The sequence below is a fragment of the Anguilla rostrata genome, chromosome 1, assembly GCF_018555375.3.
Source record: "Anguilla rostrata isolate EN2019 chromosome 1, ASM1855537v3, whole genome shotgun sequence".
Taxonomy (NCBI): domain Eukaryota; kingdom Metazoa; phylum Chordata; class Actinopteri; order Anguilliformes; family Anguillidae; genus Anguilla; species Anguilla rostrata.
Window position 1 is genome coordinate 6737825 of NC_057933.1, and position 18005 is coordinate 6755829.

At 48.6% G+C, this 18005-nt stretch overlaps 1 protein-coding gene and 1 long non-coding RNA gene across 3 annotated transcripts in view; one reads left to right on the forward strand and one right to left on the reverse strand.

Moving 5' to 3' along the window:
- Positions 1-712: 712 nt before the first annotated feature.
- Positions 713-4358, reverse strand: LOC135239009 (uncharacterized). The gene is made up of 3 exons (XR_010325244.1): positions 4264-4358; positions 2157-2311; positions 713-1884 (listed from the first exon to the last, which is right to left on the reverse strand). It is a non-coding gene; the product is annotated as an uncharacterized LOC135239009 (long non-coding RNA).
- The window catches only part of LOC135238782 (uncharacterized), a 15019-nt gene continuing 1059 nt past the window's right edge, over positions 4046-18005 (forward strand). The window contains exons 1-5 of one of the 2 annotated variants that reach the window (XM_064306867.1): positions 4046-4155; positions 12323-12363; positions 13459-13647; positions 16155-16220; positions 17878-18005. The exon at positions 17878-18005 is cut by the window's right edge and continues 1059 nt beyond it. In XM_064306867.1, the coding sequence (XP_064162937.1) occupies positions 4058-4155; positions 12323-12363; positions 13459-13647; positions 16155-16220; positions 17878-18005 (522 nt within the window). In that variant the 5' untranslated portion in view covers positions 4046-4057. Of the gene's footprint in view, positions 4156-4341; positions 4691-12322; positions 12364-13458; positions 13648-16154; positions 16221-17877 lie in introns of those variants that run through there. The other variant, XM_064306952.1, reaches the window with a different exon arrangement.

An 18005-nucleotide genomic window follows, 5' to 3' on the forward strand; every position in this document is an offset into this window, starting at 1 on the left:
GCCTCTTTCCGTCTAACCATCAAAACCTGTGCGTGCGTGAGTGTGTGTGTGTGACAACAGCGTATAAAACTGCATTTGATAGTATCAGTAGTCAAATCACTTTCTCCCCTTCTCCCTCCCGCCCTGACTCTCTCTCCTATCCTATCCTCCCTTCCTCTTGCTCTCTCACTTTTTCTCTCTCTCTCTCCCTTTTGCCAGAAGGAGGTTTTCCTCAGTATTCTCTTTGATCTCCCACCCCACCCCCTTTCCTACCCAGTTTACTGCCTCATAAAAACTAATTAAGCATCAACTCTGGGATCTATGGAGCCATCACCTACAGTTAAACCAAGACGGTTAGACCAAGCCTCCTCCCTTCATACGAGCGGTACAGTTTAAAAAAACATGTTTTTTGCCGGGTGGGGCGGCGGTGGGGTGTGTTTTGGGAAAACTAATTTTTGCTAATTGCGTGCTCCACGCAGCACCCTCTCTCTTTCCCTCTCTGTAGTTCCAAGCAGTTTAGAGGCACTTTGATCAGCAGATTGAGCGATGGCGGAAGAGCCCTGCAGGAGCGCTCCCCGTCCCAGTGCACCCTGGGATGCAGGAGGACTTTAACCCTGCCAGGCTTCTGCGTGCGGGTAGCATACACAGGTTGCCCCCACGGCGCACGATGAGAACCCCCCCAAAAAGCCGTCACGCGGCAGCGGGGGTGGAGCGGCGTCCTGTATGACATGAGCACGCGTCCTGGCTTATTTTCGGCGAGTCTGTTTCGGTCCAGCGTCCTGCTGCGCTCCCGGAATCTCACGCAACATCGCGCAGCCTGCCTGCAATTCTGCAGAAAAGCACTCCGTCCGACAAAGCACAGGCTGATATTCAGAAACCAGATATACTGTGGTCTGCTTTGGGGCGGTGGACAAATGCAGTTGTACTATTCCATTGGCAGGCATCCTGTGTGTGTGTGTGTGTGTTGGGGGTGAGGGGGTTAGAAGGTGCCTAATACCATGGGGACTGTTTAATTCTGTAAACATTTTCTGGTTACACAGCCACAAATGTGTTACCCCAGAAATGCTCCCTTCCCAGTGATTGTTGAACAGGCTGTGAGGGGATGGCATCAGGAATAATAGGAAAGCGGCTACTTTATAGACTAGCATGTACGCGCATGGATTTCTGACGCAATCCATTTTAATGATTATTTTCCCCCACGCATGCCTGCATCTTATATTAGTGTTTATGAACCGGCTTTCATAAAGGCAATTACATTTATTCAAATTTACAATATTTCTAACAGACTATATTACACAGCAGTGCACAGAAACAGATTTGTGCCGCATAAACAACACAAGATTCATTTATTCTGGAGCCTTTTTATGTTCGGTGCAGACGTCTGAGAGCCTGATACCTGCTCTTCTCTGCATTCCCTGCAACCCTACATCCTGCCAGCCAGCTGTTTGTAGAGATCTGAGCAGCAAGCAGCAAATGTGCAATTAAAGGAAATGTTTCGCTGTAAGCATATGCATATGGTACTATGCATCTGGTACGTGACCTCATACTTTGACATTTCCTGCTGTTCTGTTTTTCATGCTTCCTCCCTGTACCTCTCCGGTTTGGAAGGTCCGATGGAAACCCCCGCTGTCAATTTGGGAGAGAGCACACAAGAGCATGAGCTCTCCTCTGAAGCGTGAGATGTCAGCCACCGCTTCTCATCGCATCGCAGTATAGAAAGTCAGGCTCACACAGACATGAGCTGGAGGAGGACACTCTGCAAGCATCTCAGCAGACGAACATGGGGGGGGGGGCGAGCATTGACTACCAGGGGGCGCTGATGTGCGATCAGATGCTCCCATCCCTGGCTGATGCTTGAGCCGTTTGTGCATTTCCTTCCTTCAGTGGTTGGTGAGTGGTTGTCATCTAAACCGCAGGATAAATGTTATTTGATAAACAAAGAACTACATTGTATACATAAACAGGGATTGTCGCTGTTTCTTTCTCTGTTTTTAAGCAAACAAAGGCTATATACATCCCTTGAATGTCGATACCCCAGTACGGCAAACATCACCCATCTAGGGAACATTACCAAATGTCTCCTCATTTATGTGTACAACAGAGTATTCTGTAATTGGTGAATGTGTGTTTGCAAATGTAAGAATGAGTTTGCAAGAATGTAAGTTTGAACAGCTTACCTCATTCACTGAAACTCCACACAAAGTTTTCCAAAAGTGCCTGGCTGTTGGATGCTACCCAGGAGGGCATTAAGAGAAGTGTTCACCCCTTCGATTTCTCCCTATTAAATGAATCAGGTCTCCTTGGAGACCGTGTTTCCTTTTTTACAGTCCTCCTTAGGGCAGAAACAACAAAGTTACACAGCATAGATAAAGAGTGCAGGCTCTCCTCAAAGTAAAACTCATTGGTTGGAATTACAGAATTTTGTGCACACGATTGTTTTTAGTAGCTTACAGGTTAATCGTGTAAATCTTTCGGTGGACGTATATACAGTACGTTTGTGTGCGGGGTTAAATCTATATATTTTTTTATTCGCAAGTGTGTGTGCATTTGGTTTGTCTTCATATTTGAACCAGCGCCTCATTAATTCCTTAACTTCTTGTGTTTATTGCAGTGCATGTGTGCATAAGGAGGGGGGAGTGGTTCTGTCTTTGAAGTCGTGTGCTACAGTCTCCGGAGGCCTAGAAGCCTGGGGCTGGATTAATCCTGCAATGGGGGAGACACTGCGCTTTGATGGGAGATGGCCCATCTTTGCCAGCCTTCCCACCCACCCGCACTTCTTGTCGCCTGCAGCTTTGCGTTGCTCAGCCATCCCCGAACCAAGGTGGCCTTCTTTTTTTATGCAGCAACTTGTGATTGTGAGGCTCATCCAAATGTAAAAATGTGCCGTTTCAGTACTCGACGTTCAACGCGGTTAATTAATCATTAGAAATTATGCATTAAATAATCTCCTATGCATTTCACTACAGGGGATGCGTGTAAAATATACTGCGGTGCTTATTCAAGAAAAGAAAAGTCTGCAACTAATGCAATGTGCATGATGCAATATTCATTTCTTTTCCACCTTCAGAATGAACTGGAAATATCTGATGGGCTTGCTGGCAGATCCTTCCCACAGCATCCACCCCCCTCTCTCTTTCAGCTGACAGCCTTTACCCTCAAACTCCAGTATGATTCTTTTCTTCCTGTGCTTAGGTGGTGCTGTCAGAACTGCTATTGGTCATGTGAGTCATGAAGCCAAGTTCATTTTATGAATGAATGAATGAATGAATGAATGAATGAATGAATGAACAAACTATGGCAAAGGTACTTCCAAACGTAAAGCACCACCAGTAAATTTTAGCAGCCTGGAAATGATGTCAGGCTTGCAGTCTCACGTGAGGTGCAGCTCCCACGGGCCGTCAGTCAGTACCACTAATCAGAAAACACCGGTGACAGACGGGGGGTTACCCTAAGGACGCTCTCGGGAAGGAATAAACCATAAAATAGATTTATTCCAAGGAATAAAACACTAAAATAGGGCATCCAAAGACGGACAGGTAAATGCAGTTTTGACACTCATAAACACAATGAAATATAAAAATGCATGGTGCCAATACTTTTAGCATTCACCTGCCTGTCTTTGGATTCAACACTTACAAATTTTGCAATGTGTGATGTTAACCTAGTTGTTTACAAGTCGTCTGGAACCATAGAAACTCACCCATGTTGAGCAATACCCAATAGCCCATTTCTTGCATATTGAGTGTTCTGAAAATGTACTCACATATTCACGAATCAAGGAAAACAGTGACTTCATTGGTGCTCTCAAGTGACTTTGGAAGCATTTGTAGTAGACTAACCAAAAAAAAAACGAACCAACAGGAAAATCATCCTGCAAAATTAGGAAACTAATGCAATGTAATATAATGTAGTATGTGGTAACTTTTGCTGTGGCTTATCTATTTATAGAAACCCTCCCACAGACGGATCAATAATAAAGTGTAATCAATACAGAAGGCTCGAGCTCACAACTTGTGCCACAGAGTCTTAAAAATATTAGCTGTCTTGATATCTTAATCAATGCAAATTTTGAGCCAATATGGTGGGCCAAGAATTGACAGTTTCCTGTATTGTCCTTTCTTTACTGAGCGCTCATCCCCGAAAAGGCAGTAAAATGGAAGGTTCCACTCCACTTAGGTAAAAGACATTACAGTCCTTATCTTTACAAAAAAAGTTACTATTTTTACAGCGATTAAATGGTATAAGTTAAGCATTTCTGTTTTCATCGAAGTGTGGCATACTCACTTGGATATGTCCGGTTTTAAATCATCTTTATGGTTGTTCCTTGGGCCTGAATGACCACCCCCCTTTTGTGGGCATGGTACATTCTTCACTCCAGCTGATCGGCCTTGGCTCCGGGTGCGGACCCTCGGATTGTCCGCGGCCGTTTTCTCACAAAAATTGTGTTGTCTGTTTCATCTTTGTTGTGGCGGCCGCTCGTGTCGGCAAAGCACGCCAACCTGTCTATTTATTTGGACAAAGGAGTACCGAGGAAAGTGGATTTTCTCAGCCCGTAGCTGGTCGAGGAACCTCCTCATATTGAACAGGCCGCATCTCCATCCCCGGTCTCACCTATTTGGACCTACCGACTCTTTGGAACTATGGGGGACACAGGCAGTGAACGCAGCAAGCCGCCCAGCATACCTCCCCGCTGTCCCTGTGGATTCTGGGGGTGAGACTCGCTGAATCGTTTGTTTTGGATTTAGTCGAAGCTTTGCTAAGTGACGGAAAATCGACTGCATTCCTACACTGCTATAGAGTAGTAAAAATTAATAGTATTGTTATTTCGTAGGCCCAGGTGGGGGTGGGGGAGTTTTAGTTGACTGGGTGGCTAGCTAGCTAGCTAGGGCCAGGATTTAAATGGGGGCAGTACCATTAATGTTACATCCGTTAGCTACGACAAGTGACACATTGTTTGCTTAAAGCTAAATTATTTGGTATTTCAAATTATTTACCCACCTGACCCGGACGTATCTAACACATTACGTTACAGTTTAGCCAATAGTGATCGTCGTTGGCTAACATTTGGCTATGTCATGTCGGCTAGCTGGTTCTAATTGACAGCTAGCTAGCTAATCGTTTAGTGTATGCCAGGATAACCAGCTGCAATGCTGTTGGCATTCAGCAGTCTTACTAGCAAGATAGCATGTGTGTGTTATTTAGCTAGTTGCCAATATTTTGTAACGTTAGTTTAATCTTTTGTCACTCATAGATTAAGCATAGCTTGCTGTTTAACTATTTAAAATAAATCAACCCAGGTAGCTCGCTTAGCTTGTATTTTCAAGCATTTGGTAGCCAGATTACTGTTTCATTCGTGCTAATCTGTAATAGAATCAACGTGATAATATTTGTAGTTTTATCACAAAGCCCACATTTCCCTGGTTGCTACTAGCTAGCTAAGCAAGAGGCGACACAGCTAATTAGTTAGCATACTGTACACTATACTCATCAGTCCCTAGCCTGCACACAGCTTAATTACGGTTTGTTGACTAGCTAGCCAACGGATACTCCCATGGGACCCCTAATCCCTCTTTCAGATTCCTGCGGAACACTGAACACTGTAAAATAATGTCATTTTGCATAGTAGCATGTAAGTTTCTCCCTGTCAGATAAGGTCAGCGTCGTTAGCTTGCTAACAAGTTCTCATTGAATTTTTCATGTCAGGAGTTGCGCAATGGAGGTCAGTTGCAGAAACCGAACGACAGGAGGTAACACTGACATCCGTTTTAGATTATACGCGAAGAGCCCCTTGATAAACACAGCTGGCTTTATTTGAGGGAGCGACAGTTTAGTGTACCTAATACACTCCACGGGTCCGTCTCGACCTTCCAGCATTAAGTGGAGAAACTGTTTTTAGGTCATTAACATCCAGGTGTCCTCAAAACTACCGGTCAGCTGACCCTCCTCGCAGTCTGGTCTTCCTGTGGCCGCTTTAGAGGATAGCTCATGATTTCACTTGTTTCATCACTGGCCTTGCCGGGGTCAGAGAAATATGTATCAGATTGTAAATCACATGCCTGGGAGGTTTTTTAACGTATAATACGATTGCATATGACTTTACCTCCCCTGAAGTATTAAGATGTCCCTCAGTATTAAATTGTGCGATTTCTATTTTAAGCCTTGGACCATTAAGTGTCGTAGACATTCATAAACATGTATTTATCCTACAGAAGATAATGCAGAGGTTGTACGACCCCTACTGTATTAACAGCTGAAATGCCAAACCAGCCCATTGCTTGGCTAATGCTGGTAGAGAAGTCTGAAAGCTTTTTTCCCCCAGGCCTGTGCTTTGAACAGGAACAGTGAAGTTCAGCCCATTACTGCACGGTTTTGGGTAATGCAGCCAAATGGCAAACTCACTGAGGCTCCGCCATAGATTTTTTATGCTATTAATGGATGTGAGCATCTGTCTATCGAGGGTAAGGTATTGAGAGCAGAAGATTTTAGCAGAGAAACTGTCCTTATTTCCAGTGGTATTTAAAATGAATTCTTTCCCTGACATTTAAGAAGTTTTATCTTGCATTTTTGACCTTGTTTGACTCCTGGAATGGCTTTGAGGAATCAATGGCTTGTCTACCTGAATTTGGACTTTGGTTCAGTTGCACTGTAAGCAAATACTTGTCAATATTTCAATATTGCTGTTGGCTTTGTGGTTGAGAATGTAAATGTATACCTGATGTCTTCCACCACCTAAATGTTTATTAACAGATGGGAGTGTGACCACGTGTTTAATCTGTAGTTCTTGCAACTTTACATGACCGTGAGGCGAGTTTCTCTGCCACTCTGAAAGTTAGATTGACCTTGACTGTGTTACAGTAAATATTGGCGTGTAATTTGTGGTAGGCTCCCTGTATAAGGCTTGCATTACTGAACATGCTTTAACCCCATTTTCAAGGGTGCTGTTCTTACTGTGGTTACTGTTCCATGTAGTAGAATGGGTAAGTGTTAAGTTTTTTAAAAAGTTCATTACAGATCTGCATTCAGGAAATATCCACACAGTGTTATTAAGTTAAGATGTTATCTAAGTTAAGCTGGAGCTTTTAGCCTCACTAACTGATAAGGAACTGACTGTGGTTTTTTTTCTGAGTGTAGGAAGCAGGCTTTGGCGTTGCATTCTCTGTTTGTAACATGATCTCATACTAGTTCTAATTAGTGGAAGGGGACATTTTTGGCTTGGGAATGGAAAAACGCTGAGCCGGGTGACAGCGAGCCCTGTTTAACCCGCGGAAGGCTGAGGTAGGGACGGTGTGGAATCGGTTTATGCTCAGGACAGGCTGCCCTTCCCCTAAGTCCCCGTCCTGCTGATTCAGCAGCGGTGGCCTCTTCTGTGTGGGACACGGAGCCCTCATTGTCCCTAGTGAGAGAGGGTGAGGGGGAGAGAGAGAGAGTGAGAGTGAGAGTGAGTGTGTGAGTGAGAGAGAGAGAGAGATGCACACAGACTCTGACAAACACAGGGTGAGAGAGATGCTGATGTGTGTGGTCCTGGCAATATTTGAATTAATGTTTGAATTAGAATTTTAATATAGAGAATCAGAGACGGACAGGGAAAGAGAGAGAGAGTGTGAGAGTTGACCGTGCTAGTGATTTTAGGGCATACTTCTCTTTGTGCAGTGGCTTAATGACACGCTCGTGCGGACACACACACACACACACACACACACTTACCCACACACACACACACGCACACACACACACACAAACACACACACTCAGCGCACACACACACACACACACACACACTCACTCACACACACACACTCACTCACGCACACACACACACACTCATGCATGCACACACACACACACACACACTCATGCACGCACACACACACACACACACACACACACACACACACACACACACGCACACCCTCACCGGCACCCCGCCCTGATCAGTTGCTGATTTTTCCGATGCGCTACAGGCTGAGGTGGGCTCAGTGACTTGATTGGAGCTCTCGCCGGCCTCATAAGCCTTAATTGCCGGTGACATTTAACAGGAGATGTCAGATTAATCCGGTTCCAGCTTCGCTGTCCCAGGAGAGCCCCCGCTTTGATTGGTTTGGAGTGATGTGTGTGCGTGCGTTCGTGCGCGTACGTTTGCGTTTGTGTGCGCACGCTTGTGTGTGTGCGTGTGTGTGAGAGAGTGAGCGAGTGAGTGTGAGAGAGAGTGAGATAGGCAGAGAGAGAGAAACGGAGAGGGTAAGAGAGGCAAGGATGTCTCTCCGCTCTCCTCTTTTCCTCCTCTGTTCTTGTTCTCTCTCTGTTCCACGCGGAACGGACTGGAGAAAGAAAGGACGTGCTTTAAGTGGCTGTTTCATGCCTGTGCCCTGTGTGGGCTGCGCTCTGCCTCTTGGATGGTGTGAGGTACGCTCCTAACGCGCGGCTGTAGATACACGAAATGTGGAGGCCCAGAGCTGTCCTCCCATCTGTTTTATCATTCCAATGCGCTTTTCATAAGCACCCCTTCCTGCCGCGTCTGCCGTTGCCGGTCCGTTCCGCTGAGCGGGGTGTGTCTGGCACTGGTACGGGTGCTTTTGGGTGAAGCGTGGCGCAGGCTTGTGATTTAGGACATCGAAGCGAATTCGTTTTTAGGACCGCTATGAATTTTAATGGCTTCGCAGGTACGCGCTCCCCCCCCCCCCCCCCCCTTGACGCCACCGCGGAGTCCCGCTGGGTCCGCCGGGTGAATCTCATCCGCTTCGACTTCGGCGGCGAAAACGGTTGCTTTTGATAAAGAGGAGGCGGCGTCCCGCCCCCTTAGCATTCTGTTAGCGCGTCGGCCTTAGCCTGGGGTGTGTCGCGCTGCCGCACGCTGGAATTTCCCTAAAACGCACCCTACAAGTGTGCAATTTCTCAGCAATGATCAGCACCCTCATTCTAGGGTAAGCGGTTTTTGAAACGCACGGTCGGCTGTCTGAAAGTGTGTACCCTCCATTTCCTGTGCAGTGAAGAGCGTTGCTCATTTGCACAACGAGGGTCAGATGAACACAGGCTGGCGTGTCGAACGTCAGCCTGCAGGTGGGCTGGAAATGGTTTTATGGGTGGGGTGGGATTCTCTCCATCTCTCTCCCCCCCATCAGAGCTGATTGTTTCCATCAGCGTAGGGAAAACCGTTCTTATTCCAGGAATAACCAGAACGAGCGTGCCGCCGCAAACCTGGACATGCTCGATTACCCTGCTTCACAGCGCTATCTGTGGCTGTGGCCCTGCGCACACATTGGCAGTTAGGCATGTTTCGCACTGTGTGAACATTGGTTTCTGTGTGTTTTATTGCTCACAAGCGAGAGCAGTTTTAGTCTCGGTTTATGGTGAGATGTTTAAATGACAGCATTAGAACAGTAGGGCAGCCTGCTTTGTGAGGAGTTCCTACACCGTATGTTTCCTTTAGTGAGGTCCTAGAAAAGCTGTGTAATAAGAGAACAAGCTTTGAACCGTTTTGTTTTTGTGTTTGTGCGTTTGAAAAAGAAAAAAGATTGCTGAATGATTGCTGTAATTTGGAACGTGTGAATCATTAAAGGATGTTGGAATCCTGTGATTTTTTTACCCAAATAATTCCAATTACGCTGTTTGGGGTTGTCTCATTTGACTTGATCGAAAATGATTATTTTGTTGTTGTGTTGTTTTGTGAAGCATGTTGTGTAGCGTGCTACTCATCACCGATTTGTCGCATTTGAATAACTTGTCGTAACTTTCCCTCCTTTCTCCCGTCTTCGAGACACCCTCCCCCCCCCCCCCCCACCCCGCCGCGCCCCCGCGCTCTGCGTCGGCTGCCACTCAGCGTGGCGTCTCCGTGGTGACAGCGTCAGTCTGGGCTGTCAGTCATCCCAATCAGGGTCCCCCCCCCCCCCCCCCCCTTCGTTAGCGCAGCGGCCCCGCGAACAGCCCCGCGATCAGCCCCGCGGGCTCATTAATGCGCCGCTCATCAGCGCGCTCTTCAGCATGCATTATTCCCGCTCCGGTTAACCTCGCCATCCTTCCCCCCCCCCCCTGATTGCCAATCATTGTGATTACCAGCGGTTGTGACGGCGGATTGATTGTTGTTGTTATTTCTGCCGTCGCCCTCGGTGCTTATTTTAATATTTCTTTTTTTAAAATCTTTGGGCGTTTTTTTTGCCACGGTGGGGTTTCGGAGAGCGTGTTAGCCTAGTTGTTGGGCCGACTACGCTTGGCATTAATGGAGATTTGTGAGACCGGGTCAGTGTTGAGTGTTGAGTTTGCTCTGGGGTCTGGAGAGAGGGGGTGCCGTACAGAACTGCATTAACCCTTTGAAGAGCAGGTTTATTTGGAATGTTAGGTTAATTTTCAGAGTCAACATTGAGTGCTTGACTACTTAACTCCTTGAAGACTAGGTTTATTTGGAACGGTTTTTCAAAATTGTAAGTCTGTGTTCTAGAACTCCATTGCTCCCAGTTACCAGTAGTGATTGTTACACCATCACTGGAATGCTCAGTTAAGAACATTCCAGTAACATATTTGGGATCTCAAGCCTTAAAGGGTTAAAGGAAGAGTAGGAGCGACATGGCGTGGTCACGATTGTGGATCGAGACCAGCGCAGAAGTTATATTGTTTAGAGACTCATCTGAACACTGTCATCGCTCCACCTGCTGTAAGACTCTCGCTTGCCAATCAGGGCCTCACTCGCTGGATAACTGACATACAGACATACAGACATACAGACATACAGACGCACATGACGCACATGACGCGCGGACCTGGCTGGATTCATCCGAAGTGACGGCACAATAAATACGAAATGACACCGTTCCAAAGACGGAGGCCGGGCTCCCCTGTTTTATTCACAGAGCGGGATTCAGCCTGCTCCAGTACTGGAGTCCGGGTTGGCAGTGTGTCCCCAGAACCCATTCTCTGGGGAGATGGATCTCTGGCGAGCCGAGCATGTTTAATCGATGAGTACCTCCGACCCCCCCCCGTACAGTGTCAGGCGTTTCGGCTTTTTGATTTTCCCCGCTGGCCCGTCTGCGTGGTGCGGTTACGGGAGGCTGTTTTAGCGTTCGCTGAGGCCTAATTATCTTTTATTTGACATTTCCCAGATGAAGGTCACTGGTGTATGTCTGTGCAGGTGTTAATTAATTTTGGGCCGCGCCGTGTTTTCGGTCGGTGTCAGTTTGTGGTTCTCTTGGCGGAGCACCAGCTGTCGCACACTCCTGCTCTGTCATTCGGCTCGGAGCGGTGTGTGTGAATGAGGAGAAAAGTACCGGGTTTAATACAAACTCTAACGCCCTCCATCCATTACATTACATCACGTTACGTCACCCTGCATTACATCGCATTACGTCACCCTGCATTACATTGCATTACGTCACACTGCATTACATCGCATTTCATAACATTACGGGCATTTAGCGGACGCTCTTATCCAGACCGACTTGCACAAAGGTTTTTGTTGTTGTAATTAATATACTGTACAGCATCCATTTATGCAGCTGGATATATACTGAAGCAATGCAGGCTGAGTACCTTACTACAAGGGTACAATGACAGTGTCCTACCTGGGACATAGAACTGTTCGGTCATGAACCCAGTGCCATTATCATTATGGTCCTCTGTTGCTCGCTGTAGAGCTGTGCTCTGGTAGCGTGAGCTGGGAATAAAGTCTTTGTTTCTGTGGCGGCAGTTGAGAGCTCGTAAGCTGAAGCTGAGAGGTTTTGGAGCGCACTAATGCATCCAGGTCCATCAATGTGGCCCTTAGTTATTGTTCCAGGTAGCGCTCACCAGTGTTCAGGAGCAAACGCTCCCAGAATGGGAGCGATGCAAAGCCCTGGCATTGCCTGCTTTGGCGCTCGGTGTGAACGCCCGCGCACGTGCCCGCTCGTGCTACGCTGCTTTCTCCCCGCCATGTTCAGTGAGCGCCATCCTTAGAGGAAGTGACAGGGCTGGTGTAGCTTTAGCCGCCTTTAGCTGAGCTCACTGGTGAGTGGGCCAGCCCCAGCCGGGTCAGCATCGGTACTGCCTGCAAGGCCCAGGTGGGAACTGGATCAGAACCGGTGCTGAAGCAGCCAGCCTGGTTCCAAGCCTGAGTTGTGTGTTACACATTTGCAAAGGGCTGTAGAACTAATACAGCTCAAAGGTGCTTCAGCCGACAGCGTTGCACAAAGCCATGAGGACATGCACATAAGTAACAACGGCAACACTTTTGTATCATTATTATTATAAAAAAAAGAATCAAGAAAAGTCAAAAGTCATTAACATTTCAAAAATACCCATTGCCTGTGGTTACCAAGGAGCTCGCTGTGCATCTTGCTCTGTCTGCCAGCATTAACCCTTTTCTGTCTCTCCCTTCTAGGTCCAGCAAAACCATGAACCTCTGCTCCAAATGTTTTGCTGGTAAGTGTTCCTTTCTTCCTGTTTGCAGGCACTGCCTCCATGGTAATCTCAGGTGTATCTGCAGAATTACCTGTGTGTCATGTGTCTGGTTTATTATTTATAAACACAGGGTGTTTATTTCATCTTGCCCATAGCAGGAAAAATGGCAACACACACACACACTTGCATACAAACACACACACATGCACGTACACAGTACATAAAACGACACACACATACTAAGAAGCACCCACAAACACAGGCATGCACATACATATTCATACTAATGCATGCACATTTATGAACACCCACATACATACTTACACACACACTTAAAACCTATAAAATGTGAAATGTATATATCAGGAGACCGCGGTGGCCATGGTAACCAGTAAATGCAGGGGCTTGAGGGTGCAGCGCAGTGCAGTACAGTGCTTCCATGCCACGAAACACTGTACCGCCTTATAAATTATAGGCTAACGCAGACAGGGAGAGTGGGCTGTAACGGACAGGCTGATTAACAAGCAGACAGCCCGGACCACACAGTGCATGCTAGGCTGTCTGAAGCCTTCAAACGCATTTGAGTCCGGGGTTCTGTGCTCCGGCAAGGCTGGCTGTGATGATCTCGAACGCATTTGAATGGCTGGCTCGTTCTCAGTAAGGATTTGGGTCTTACCAGTTGAGAATTACGGAAAGGGTGAAGCCAGGGCCAGGAGGAGGATTAGTACACGGAGTGTGTTTTTAAGGTTGGAGAGGGGGGAGGGGGAGGGGGAGGGAGAGGGTGATGGGAAGGTAGAGGTAGCTTGTTGTTCAGGGGATGCTCACTCTCAGGGTTTAGGCTTGGTTGCTGTTGTAAGGACACAAGATATTTAATTGGACCTTCAAAACAGTTGATTACACTTCACCTGGTGTCCTGGGGTCCACACATACTCTGTGTGTCGGTGTGTCTGTGTGTCTAATGTTTTTGTATGTGGCAGAGTTGTAGAGGGAGGGATAGAGAAAGAAAGATGGAGTGAGACCACCTTCATCTGACCTCCTCCTCATCACCATTCTGCCTGTCTCTCCCACTTTATCGCTGCCTCTGGGGTAAACTCTCTGTCTCTCCCCCTCTCTTAGACATTCAGAAAAAGCAGGCAGACGAGGACTGCGCCCCCGGACCCTCCCCCAGCAGTAGCGGCAGCCAATCGGCGGTCTTCTGTAGCGATATGAGCAGCAGCAGTAGCCAATCCCTGTCGTCGACGCCTGTCAGTTCGGAGGAGCCGTCGTCAAAGGACACAGGAGCCACTTGTTCCACTACTCCGCAGGGTAAGAGCCGCGTGATGAGAGGTGGAGAAGGGGGCCGGGGGCCAGGGGGAGGGGGGCGGTGGTGTAATCAGCATAATGCATGCAAAATACTTTGTATCACAACCCATTCTGGACCCATTAAGTCTAATTCACTTTCCCGGCTTTCTGGGGCACCAGACCACTTAGCCAAAAATAACGTGAAGTGGTCCGGCACTGTGTGCCAATGTGGGGGGAAAAAACTGAGTCCGCTGATTTAATGAAATGCAGACGTGTGGACTGAGCTCAGGTTAAGCCACTGTGCAGGTTGTGCATAGTGGGCACATTGCTGATATCATAGCGGGCACATTGCTGATATCATAGCGGGCACACTGCTGATATCATAGCGGGCACACTGCTGATATCATAGTGGGCACATTGCTGATATCATAGCGGGCACACTGCTGATATCATAGCGGGCACACTGCTGATATCATAGCGGGCACACTGCTGATATCATAGCGGGCACACTGCTGATATCATAGTGGGCACATTGCTGATATCATAGCGGGCACACTGCTGATATCATAGTGGGCACACTGCTGATATCATAGCGGGCACACTGCTGATATCATAGCGGGCACACTGCTGATATCATAGCGGCACACTGCTGATATCATAGCGGGCACACTGCTGATATCATAGCGTGCACACTGCTGATATCATAGCGGGCACACTGCTGATAGCATAGTGGGCACACTGCTGATATCATAGCGGGAACATTGCTGATATCATAGCGGATGTGCTGCTATTTTCTGCCGCAGCGCTGTGTCGCTACTATATTCGTTCTGGCCCAGTTGGCGGCTGCAGTGAAGCTGTGTGCCTGGTGACGCAGTGAAAGCAGCCCGTCTGACCGGCTCTGAACACAGACCATGCTGTGGGAGCTCATGCATCCAGCGTAGCTCTGTTTGATATGAGAGTTCACTGCCTCCGGGGTGGTGATACCGGGCCATTATCTGCTGTCCATACCTCAGAGGGATAGGTCCCTTTCTGGAGTTTTTATTTTCAGTTTCAGATAGTTTTTGTGTGTGGTGAAGGATGCTTTGGGTATTTAAAGGAGTTTCTTTTGATCTGCTGAGTTTACAGTGGCTGGTGGAGGGCCAATCGGTTCACGCTTTCAAGTGAGGAAATGCACTTCAGGTACCTAAGAAACGGCTTGTGCCGTGATGCGTTTCTAGAAGCTTCTGCCCCTGCACCAGTCACCATCAGAAGTAAATATCAGAAATATCCTTCATCATGCGTGAATCGCAAACGTTCACTCCAGCTAAAATAATGCTGAGAACTCCACGATGCAACACAGCCATTTAAACATTTGCGTGCCTCTAACACGTTTATATGTATTTTCGTTATTTTTGGCTCCTTTTGAATTCTCTCAAGGCAGCGTGTGTTTTGGGTGCTTCTTGGCCCGTAGCTGTGTTGTGGTAGTCATTGATTGGCTGAAGCCCGCTCATCTTGTTTCCGGGCAGAACTGGCGCGGCCTTCCAGGGCTGGAGGTTAAAGTGCTCGGGCGTGAGCTTGAGGTGAATTAAAGAGGCTCGCTTTCAAGTTCTCTAGCCTCCTGCATTTAGAACACATGAGGAATTCGCCCCACTTAAATCGCACCCCACCGCCCTGCTTTTAGAGACCGCGTCTGACGAATGCGGTCTGCGGGAATGATCGGTTTTATTTTTCCGTCGAATTAGGCCGGAGAGTTCTGCTCGTATCTTTCGCGGTCCTTTGGTGCTTATATCGCTAAAGCAACAAACAAATGCAGCAACTTTTCATGACATTATTTGTTTATTGGAGCGTCCTCACGGAGGCCAGCTGACAGCGTTCATTTATGTTTGCATCCGTTTGCATTACCGGAGAGTTTAGTGGAGAATATTCGGACTGTGCGCTCCGCTGCAGGGTGTGACCGCAAACACTTACCTGGGATTCGCACCGTCCTTCCTGGCTGGTAGTCCTGCGTCTGTCAGCCAGTACACCGCTGCTCCCGGTGGATCTTACCCTTTTCAGTATGAATAAGCGTAATGTTTGAAGACCACTTTATCAGCCCGGGCGGGGGATCATTCTCAATAAAGCGCCTCGTTGCCAATGGATCTCAGGGCGGTGATAAATGGGAAATTAGAAGGAGCAGTCCTCCGAGCCGAACCTTATGAATTCATCTTTAATTTCTCTGCTCCGTTCTACGTTGTATTTCGAGTCGTATGGAGTGCGGGTAAGATGGTGTGCTGCTTAATTTGTGGATCAGCACATACTCTTTTTTTTTTTTTCCCCCAAATCACCACAGCTTGGAGCTCCACCTGCCTGTTGTGGTTTGCATCATGTTGGTGAAGTAAGAAGTCCTTTCAGAACAGACCAGGCTGAATAAACCTATTTGCTCAGTGATCTACAGTGTTTGCAGGGACAGGTTATGATTTGGTCCAGTGATGGAAACAGATGACCTCTTGACCCGGAATTGTAAGAACATGTCATGACCCCGCCCCGCCCCCCCTTGTTCTCTCTTCCCTCAGGAGCTTCCAGCACAGACACAGTCCACAGCGCACTGTCCACGCCCACAAAACGCTCCTGTGACTCGGGTATGTTGGGGATCTGCGTGTGTGTGTGCGTGCGCGTGTGTGTGTGCGTGTGCGTGTGTGTACGTGTGTGTGCGTGTGTGTTTGCATGCCTGTGTGTGTGTGTGTGTGTGTTGGTCTGTGTGTGCATGCACATGTGTATATGTCTGTGTGTTTGCATGCCAGCGTGCGTGCGTGTGTGTGTGTGTGTGTTTGTGTGTGTGCGCGAATGCCTGTTTCCAAGATCAGCTCAGCTCTTGTGTTTGTGGGAGCGGAGCGGGAAAACAAATTTCGGAGGCATAATGATGCAATTAAAATTGACTCCTGCAAATTGATCAGACTTTATACGGCTTAGGCCATAAACTGTGAAATGAAAGGCAGGTGCGCAGAAACAAGGAAAATCGACTCCGCCATTGATTGGTGCTTGTTGTGCATTTATTAACCCAATCAAACGTTAACGACTGTCTCTGGGCTTCGCCCGCAGTAGCGGCGGGGACGGGGCGCGGGCCGGGGCCTGCGCTCTGCCGGCGAGAGCGCCGATCGGCGCTAAGGCTAACGGCCGCTCTCGAACCGCTGAGACCGCTGGGGCCGTAGCCCCGCCCCCCTCCACCCGCCGGGCTCGCCGAAAAACAGTGTTCTCACAGCGCCGCGGCAACGCTGTAACTCTGGCCTGACATTCCAGCAGCGGTGCGGGGACGTTCCGTGTTAGCTGGGCGCTAACTCTCTGACTGCGCGGTAAAAGGCCGCGAGCCTCGGCCGCGGTGCGTCCGCCCGGTCCGGCCCGGGCCGGCCCCTCTCTCCGCGGCCGCTCTCAGTGCTGAGGGGCGTTTGGGGAAGGAGCCCGAGTCGTCCTGGAGCGCGGGAAATCGATACGGCCGAACGGCTCAGGCCAGGGTTCCTTAGATTCGTACAGCAGAAATATTTAGCCAAAAAACCCCTGAGGAAGGCTGGAAATACACTGCCAGGCTGCCCTGGTGTGCTTTTTTTTTTTTTTTTCCCCTCCATGAAAAATAAATTGATTTCCTGAGGCGAAATGTTCAGGTTTTTACAGAATCAAAGACGCCGTTCACATGACTTTTAGTTTTTTGACTTTCTGGCATCTCTGTCTGGGCGCCTTTCGCTTGTTTTTGTTCCTTTTCATTTTTAGTTTTCTTTGACACTTAAAGAAATTACGAAATTTCGGCTTTGGAACCATACAGCGGTTTTTCCCAGTGGTGTAGTGGGGATAGGTTTTTTTTTATTTTTTAACCAGCTTTTTGGAGAGTTGTGTTTTTTTCCCCCCCTCCCAAACTGGTCTCAAGGCTGTGACCTTGAGGCGAGGCAAGCGCGTGCTCTCTCCCGAAACGCAAGCTGCTACCGCCCGCCGCCTCGTCTCTCCTCTCCTGGCCCGCCGGTTAGAACGATTCCCATGATGCTCCAGGAGGATTTGCCGGTGAATGGATGTAATGTAGTCTCTGTTTGTTTCCTGAATTGGCTGTGTTGAAACAGAGCAGCCCCAGCCCTGGAGGAGCCATTGTGTGGACGAGACTCCCAGCAGCCCCAGCCAGATGCAGTTTGACCGGAGCGTGTTTGGACCCCGGGGGGGGGGGGGGGGGGGGGGGGGCCGGGGGGGCGGGGGGGGGGGGGGGGGGGGGCGGGGCGTTTGAGGCGAGGGACTCCAGCGTGCGCTTGTCTTCGGCAGCCTCGGGGTCGGAGAGCGAGGCCTCGCCGGAGAAGCGGTCGAAGCCCGATGACGACGACCCGGTCGCCGAGGAGACGCGCGGCGGCCCCAAGCAGAGGAACCGCCGGCGCTGCCACCGCTGCCAAACC